The 8,405-nt window shown below is 42.4% G+C and overlaps 1 protein-coding gene across 1 annotated transcript in view; it reads right to left on the bottom strand.

Annotated features, from left to right (window-relative positions):
- Positions 1–8,224: 8,224 nt before the first annotated feature.
- The window catches only part of LOC144183226 (zinc finger protein GLI2-like), a 24,370-nt gene continuing 24,189 nt past the window's right edge, over positions 8,225–8,405 (bottom strand). Inside the window, 1 exon segment of the mRNA XM_077710356.1 lies at positions 8,225–8,377. Within this exon segment, the coding sequence (XP_077566482.1) occupies positions 8,225–8,377 (153 nt within the window).

The following is an 8,405-nucleotide window of genomic DNA, read 5'->3' as shown; positions in this document are numbered from 1 at the left end:
TCTTTCGTATTTAGGAAAGAAAGTCAGTTTAGCCCTATATTTGAGTGAGAATTCATCCGTTTACAAGTTAGCGTACCATGTCTTGTTACCATTGCGATGTCCGCGTGTGCAATACTCACATCACAGGAGATACTTTCATTTTTCTAAGTCATTGTTTCTCTCCGCTCTATTTGCTGACAACAACTTCGTAAAGCTGCCTTGTGTGACATAAATGAGTGGTGACAATTGCTCATTAAGGGTTACCTTGATCTTGGACACTTCAAATGTGTGCCTCAATTATATGCTTCCATTGGGCAGCCTTTGATGGTAATGGGAGGGTCTCAGCCACACCCCTACCAGACCCTATTTCCTCCCCTTCCTCTTCCTGTGTCTCCACATATAAAAGCTTGAATCAATTAGTTACATAATTGGTTTAGATTGCTGGGACTTTAAAAGGAACCGGTTGCTTAAGTTTACATTCTTTTGGACCTTTTTAACATATATCTATATTTGGTGTGTTTACAATTTATGTTACAAAAGTTCAAAGTTCATTGCCTGTCCGGTTAATTTTTGATAAGATTTGCAATACTTAATGAACATCTTTTGAAAATGCTTAATTGCCTTTAATGTGTTGTTTTCTTTTAGGGTAGACCTATATGTCAAATTTTAGTCGAAATTTGCATAAATAAGTGTATCCCAATTCTTTTTGCATTGAAAAAAATCTCAAGGTGCACCTCATCTCATCTCTTTTTCTGAACAGCTTGATCTTCATGAGGGTTGTGAAGGGTTCTGGAGCCCATCCCAGCTGACTCTGGGCCAGAAGCGGGGGACACCCTGAATCAGTAGCCAGCTGATCGCAGGGCACAAGGAGACGGACAACCATGAACTCTCACACCCATACCTAAGGGCAATTTAGCATCCAATCAGCCTACCATAAATGTTTTTGGAATGTGAGGAGGAACTGGAATACTCGGACGAAACCCATGCAGGCCTGGGAAAAACATGCCAATTCTACACAGTTGGACATGGCCCGGATTTGAACACAGGTCCTCACAGCTGTGAGGCCGACACGCCAACCACTTGCTCCACTGGGCCGCCCCTCAAGCCACGTCACAGCTGAAAATCTTGAATTTTTGACACTCTGTAGCTAATATTATTAATATAAAAACATTCTCTACAAAGTTTTATCCACAATATTTGTCTATTTATTATCTGTGGCAGCCTTAGTTTGTAGATGGCCCTCCAAAGGGAACCAAAACTATAATGTGGCCCTTGTCAAAGATGAGTTTGGTCACTCATCTGGTGCTGTATGTGTCACCAATTCTGTCCAACCTAGAATTTATTTGAAGTTTGTTTCATAACAGCTTTCAGTCACAAAGCAGGATGGATTCTTGCCAAGGACAGTGGGTGATGTCCAAGGTTGAATGGCCTGTAAGGGAACAATCCCCCCCGACCCTCCACACGTACACACACACACACTCCATGTCTTGGGTGTCATCAATGCAAATGATGGTTTGATAATTTTAATAACAGAGTCGGCGTGATCTGTCCTTTTTTCTTCCAATTTTCATCAGACGAGGGTTGCGTTCCATCATCAGAAAATAAACACCATCCATCATCCTTGTCATGATTAGCTGCTGACAAGCCGAGCTGTGCTGAGCATAAATATTCCGTAACACAGCAACCGGGGTGCCTCACGCGGTTCTGCTCAGTTTGTTGGACTAGCCGAGAGAAACGCCGGTTGAAGTCTTACATCAGAGGAGGAGGGCAGCATTGACTGACTGTTAAGTCCAAACACAAAAAGGCTGGTGGGGGTCTGATCCCTCTGCTCTCCCTGCTTCTAATTGCAGGGAAAAAAACTTTGCTTGGCACTGAGAACAGAATGTTTGTAAGCACACAGGAGAGAAAACAATCCAACTTTGAGAAACATCAGCCTTGCATCAGGTGTTGAATGTTTGATGCTTCTTCAATCTCAGTGTTCTTGTCAAGAATCTAAACAAAGCTGAAGTTATGTTTCAACAAGCCTTTTTTGACTCTCCTGATAATTTTGTAAAACAGACTGGTCTCTGGTTGGAACTAGAATGAGGTGTTGTTCAGACCTGGGGAGAACATGCAAATCTACACAGGTGCTCAAACCTGGACTTGAACCCAGGATTCCAGAGTTGTGAGGCCGACACGCTTCACCGGGCCACCCTTATTCTCTGAATATCATTATTTTATTAAGTACTACAGAATTAAACAAGTTCCTTAACTAACCAACAGAATTTACCAGTTGTGGACCGTCAGGGCCTGCAAGGCCTTCTCTGCTGGCTCAAAAAAAAAAAAAAATCGGAATCACAGACTGATGTTAATTGTATTTTGTCCTTGAATACTTATTAAATAAATCCAAATTGTCTGTCAGATTCCCATGATTGCTTTCCCCTGGTGGGCTGCTTCCAGATGTGTTTTGATATTTAAGTGTTTAACCAATCAGATTTCAGCCATTATTTGTTGCCAGGGTCAGAAATCTACCTGGAGTCCTTCACAGTCAGTTCAGCAGGCCCTGCAGCATAAAATACTTAGTGTGGATAAAACTGTTGCTTTAACCAATCAGATTTACCGACACTAATGCCGTCTCGTATGGAGGTGTCATCGCTTTCACAAACTATGATTGGCTAGTGATAGAGTGGACTAGCCAGAGCTAATTAACTATCTGCAACGATCGGCACAAGCAAATATATCATTGTGTTGATTTAATAGCGTAGAAGAAATGGATATGGTTGCAGATTTAAATACACGTTATCATAAAGAACAATATTTTTGTGTGTCTATTTTTAATGTGCATGACCAAGGTCAGAGTTCGAATGGTCGACGCTAACCTTCAAAATGGCGGATGAGCCAAGAGGCAGTTTGAGAGTGGACTTAAGAGCAGCTCAAAAGTGACGACTTGCCAGAGAAAGACCACATAAAGCTCTTACAGGACAATGCAGCACATTTGGTATATTGCCCTTTGGGGATTTCGAAGCACCAGTTCTCATTTTAAGAGTGCTTGATGCTTCATTTTCATTAAATTTGGATGAATACTTGGATATTATACAATAAACAAATACTACATAAACCTTCCAACATTCTCCAAAGTGCGGAGTTCAGAGAACCATCTTCAATTTGATTTACTTTTTACGGTCCACACAGAATTACGTGGTGGGCCGCATTTGATACTCTTACCACACGAAGTACTGCTGTTGCAAGTACAGTGTTCCCCCGCTTATCGCGGTTAATGCGGACCAAGACCCCCGCAATAAGTGCATTTCCGCGAAGTAGGGGTGCCCCTTCAAAAATGCTTAAAGAAACGTGTAACACGTGCACAAAAGCACCACCGAGCAAAAACATCATTGTAGCCCGTATGGAGGATCTTCTGCAGTTTTTTTGCACGTAAGAAACATCGTTATTGGGAGTTGTGAACATTGTTTTTTTTGGGCGGTGAAGATGCGCCTGTAAACAGCCGTGACGTCATCAATGCGATTCCTGAACTCTCACCATGTTATTGACCATTTCTTTGGCCTTTTTTGATGCAATTTCTAATTCTTATTGAATATTTTGTTTCCACCTCTTGTAAAATGATGTAATTTATAATTTTAACTTAATATCTTAAAAAAAAAGAAATCCTGAAAAAAATCCGCGAAGCTCTGAGTCCGCGATAGCTGAAGCACGAAGTAGCGAGGGAACACTGTATATCATTCATCAAGCAGGAACACCATTTCTTTTTTTTTTTTTAAATAGGATTTATTATAAATAAATTCATACCCTTAATGTTCTTGAGCGAGAATATTTCTATTGGGGCCACAGCATAGGGACACGAAAACAGCTCTGCTTATTCCACCAGTCCTAAAAACAACGTATCAATATATAGTTTGGCTGTCACTCTCATCAGAATATAGTGGTTGACATTCCCTGCATATTTTTTGCAGTTTTGAAACCTCCAGAAGGTGGACTGGCAGATAAGGATGAGAGGCCACAGTCGCGGGAAGCTTTAATGAGGACCTCCATCCTCTCAGACCCCAGAGGAGAGCCCCGAAGGTGTAAAGCTGGAAGGTGGCAGCACTGACCTCCCTCAGCACAGTTTCCCACCCCCGAAAACACACAGCACCAAGTCTGACCCATGGCGGAACCTTTTGTGGAGTGACACGAATAAGGCGTATATTGACGACTAGGTTTTCTCACCAAGTCTCATTCTTATCAGTTTGCTCTCATGCTAATTAGTATCAAATTCGGAATGTTCGAAGCATCTTGTGTAGTTGAAACCTCACCGTGTACTAGTTTCCTCTGCTATAAGCTGCTAATACAACCAAGTTAGCCAAACATATGGCATGGCGTTGTAAAACAGATGTTATTTAGCATAGCGACGCATCGTGAATATGCATGCGTTTTTTTTTTCTTCTGCTCATGACACTAAGGTGCCAACATTTACTCATTTGTTAGATTTGTTTGTCAAGGAGCGATGCTGGGACTTGAACATGGTACCAATACCAAAGGCTTCAGATCCATTTCTGCGTTGACCCCAGTTTCCGAGGATGAACATTATTCCGAGGTCCTTCGTTAATATTGAGTAGGCACTGACATAGGGAGCGGCTTTAATAATGCATGAGTCCCTCAGGGGCCACCATGCAAAAAGTGCAAGGTGATTTAGATAATCTCTGACAGACGCCGTTTAGCCGCTCGTTCTGATTTTCTCGCAAAGTGGACCTCTCGCCAGCATCTGCTTAGCAGCCCGATGTGTGATTCATACTTTGCTACTGGAAGTGTGATCCACAACTGTTCTGATGCACTCATCAAGTCACCAAGTGGAATGGATCAGTAGCCGAACCCATGAGGTCATTTCCATATTACTCTAATGGAAATGAATGAGGCATCTGCGTTTGCCCGGCGCTATCCATCATCGGCGCTGACACGGGTGGCTGGAGCGCATTGCCGCCATACAGCCTCGTTAGCCCGACGCTTTTGTAATATACCCGTGATTGCGAGTTGTCTGACATGTGACCGCGTTAGTGCGAGGTGGTCGGAGAATCTCCTTGGGCTTGAACTGACTGACCAGCATCACATGACGGTCTTTTCTAACCACTTGGCTTTATAAGGCTAAATTCAACTGTGGATGTCGTAATATCAATGAAAATGTGCTCACATCCTAACTTAAGAGGGAGAACTTCTGTTTTGGATTTTTTCCACTGATTTATTCAAGGTTGTGCATAATCCTAACCTGGCACACCAGGTGGACTGTTAAATGTATCCACCACAGAAATGTTTCGCAGCCAATTGAGACCATTTTCATGGGAGGAACCTTCCAAAAAAATATACAGCTACTGATCGTAAGATGGCTTTTCCTGTCACACTCATCTTGAACCAGTACACATTATGACATATTGGTCGAAAGAAGCGCAAAAGCATCCTTTCTGGGGTTAGGGTTATTATACTGAGTTACAACAAACATGCCAGAATGTACTTGTCACTGGACCACAGTTACTTCTGAAATGTACAATTTGGAAGTTATATTTAAATGTAAAATTTGGAAGTTATATTTATCATTTTATTGTCTCATTAAAGAAATTGACAATTGCAAAGAGTGGTTTTGAACTCACTCATGAACTCATGTTCTGAGCATTGTACTTGCCACTGGATCACAGTGAGTTCTGATATTCACAATTTGGAAGTTATATTTATCCTTTAATTATCTCAATAAAGAAATTGACAATGGCAAAGAGAGGATTTGAACCAACTCCTGATTTGGACTTCACCGTCTCAAACTCTGAGCAATGTACTTGCCACGTATGAGTGTGAGGCTGAATGGTTGTCCGTCTCATTGTGCCGTGTGATTGGCTGGTAACTAAGTCAGGTTGTCCTCAAAAGTCTCTATCAATTAATCGATGATTGTGGTTGCCCTAATTGACAAACTTAATGAAGGAAAAGAGGATGAGGATGTCACCTGTGAAAAAATACAGTACATACTGTACTTTTTGCAGTCACGGTTATTGCGACAGTAGCTGGATCACTACCCGGTTTTTTCGCACGCCAAATCTTCACATTAAAATTCCGTTAATACATCACGAGAACCAAAACGTGCTTTTTGTCAGACGATGAATAATTTGGGTCAGAGATTACATATAATATATTATATAGTCCGAACAATAATAATTAAGATTTCTCCACCGTTCCGAGGGACGGGAAAGTGTTGATGAAACTTTTATATCAGGCGGTGACGAGTTGTTCTTAACAAGTACGGTCTATCATGAATAAACGAGGGCGCCTTTAGTGAGATCTTAGCGTACCGCCACCTCTGCTTGGACTTGAGCCTGCGGCTATTTTCCCTCACTCTTCTATTTTCTAAGAGAAGAAGGAAGTTGAGATCAAAGGTGTCCGTGGCTGAGTTCCCTGACAGACTCCCATCATTTGTTCCCGCTGTGGGCACTGAGCACCGCCTTTCGCAAGTGCTCAGCCGCTTTGTTGTGCGTGTGTGTGTGTGTGTTTGAGCCTGCCGTCCTCTGGGCCTCGCTGTCACAGCTCATATTCAAGTACAGCCCGACTAACCGCTTCCTCCTGTTAGCATCTTTTTTCATCACATTCCCAGCCACAATTGACACGATGTCTGTCTTTTGTCAGAGAGGTAGGATGAGGTCAAAGGAAACCTTTTCAAATCTGCCTCCAAGGAGGTCTTGTAGACCCGAAACAAGGAAACTGGGTGAAAGGAAAAGGCCGATATTCTTTCCCAACTCTCAGCAGAACCTTTTTATGCTGTTGCCAGTATGGCTCGTGAAGAGTTTTTTATGTATTTACTTTCACACCAATTGTTTGGCCTACATTTGTATATCTCACCTCATCTCATTTTCGGAACCGCTTTATCCTCATAATGGTCGCAGGGGGTGCTGGAGCCTATCCCAGGTAACTGCGGGCCAGAGGCGGAGGACGCTTTGAATCGCAGGGGACAAGGAGATGGACAACCATGCACACTCACACTAATACCTAGGGGCAATATAGAGTGTCCAATCAGACTACTATGTGTGTTTTTGGAATGTGGGAGGAAACCGGAGTACCCAGAGGAAACCCACGTACCTGGAGGAAACTCCACACAGATGGACATGACCAGAATTTGAACCCAGGACTCCAGAGCTGTGAGGCCGATGCGTTAACCACTTGGTCTACCGGCCCGCACAAATTTGTATATGAAAAGATGAATTATAGATTGGAAAGGAAGAGGATTTTTGTGTGTGTATGTATATGGACTTTAATGGGCATGTTGATTATGTGTCGAATAGAATTCATCCAAGAATGTCATTCTCGTGGTGCACTGGTCATATGGTAAAATAACCAAACTGTTTCCATGAAGATTGATCCAAGATGAATAATTACATTTTAGGGGAGAATCAAGGGCAAAAGAGGTACAGCCCCAAGATTTTTTCCAGAACATCTCATTGAAGGATGACACCAGAACTGTTTGTTGCCATTGTATTTCTTAAAAATTTTAAAAGGATATTTGCATACAAGCAGGCTGGATCACTGTTTGGGTTCATGATGCCAGTCACACAGACTAAATGATCAATGATATCAACATGAAAGCCAGGTATTGGCATGGCTACTAACACTGTTTTTGTTTACATGGTACTTTTAAATATGGCTTGTCAAAAGGAATCATTTGTACAAGATAAGAACCAGATTGCAGAGACTTCGGATTTGGATGGTTACGTCAACACAAGATTGATGTGCCGGCTTCAGGATGTTTCATTCAATGGAATAAAAAAAAAACATGTTGTCCTTGGGCGAAACTTGGGTCAAACAAGTCCATCTTTTCCTCACTCTGCCACTTCATGTGAACTGAGACACAGTGCTAATCAATCCTGGAGAGAGCCAATAGTCCAATATCCTGAACTGGTCACTTGGTAGTGTAGCAACTTACATATTGTACTACCTGGTTTGGTTTCTACCAATATTCATTGTAGTGATTGCAGCAGAACTGGTTACCCTGTTCCTTCTGAAGACCTTGTTGGGTCAATTGTTGTCATGGGAAGAGTGTTCTCCCCACCAAGAACAATGGTGCATTTGTAGCAAGGTCAAGAGAATCCACAGCCATTTGTCTCAAATAGGATTCCTCCGAATCAGTAAATTACTAATACTTTTTTTTCTGGATACTATATGGAAGAGGCGTGGGGTGCAAACCTCTAGTGGCTGCATGGGTCAGGGTCAAGCTCAAAGATCGTCCCTCTTGAATCACAATGTGATATCAGATGAGGTGGATTTGAAGGGAGTTTATGAAGTTTTGTCTGGTGCAGCGAAGTGGAGACCTGCCCGAGGAACGGAGGCTGAGAGCGTCAAATTGAACTCGGCACTCTAAGAAACGGCACTGGGTCACCACCCATAATCCGCCAGAGGAACGCTGCAAAACAAGAAGAACAGGAGATAAT

The sequence above is a fragment of the Stigmatopora nigra genome, chromosome 1, assembly GCF_051989575.1.
Source record: "Stigmatopora nigra isolate UIUO_SnigA chromosome 1, RoL_Snig_1.1, whole genome shotgun sequence".
Taxonomy (NCBI): domain Eukaryota; kingdom Metazoa; phylum Chordata; class Actinopteri; order Syngnathiformes; family Syngnathidae; genus Stigmatopora; species Stigmatopora nigra.
The sequence above is the reverse complement of the archived record's forward strand: the minus strand, read 5'-3'. Positions and strand labels throughout refer to the sequence as shown.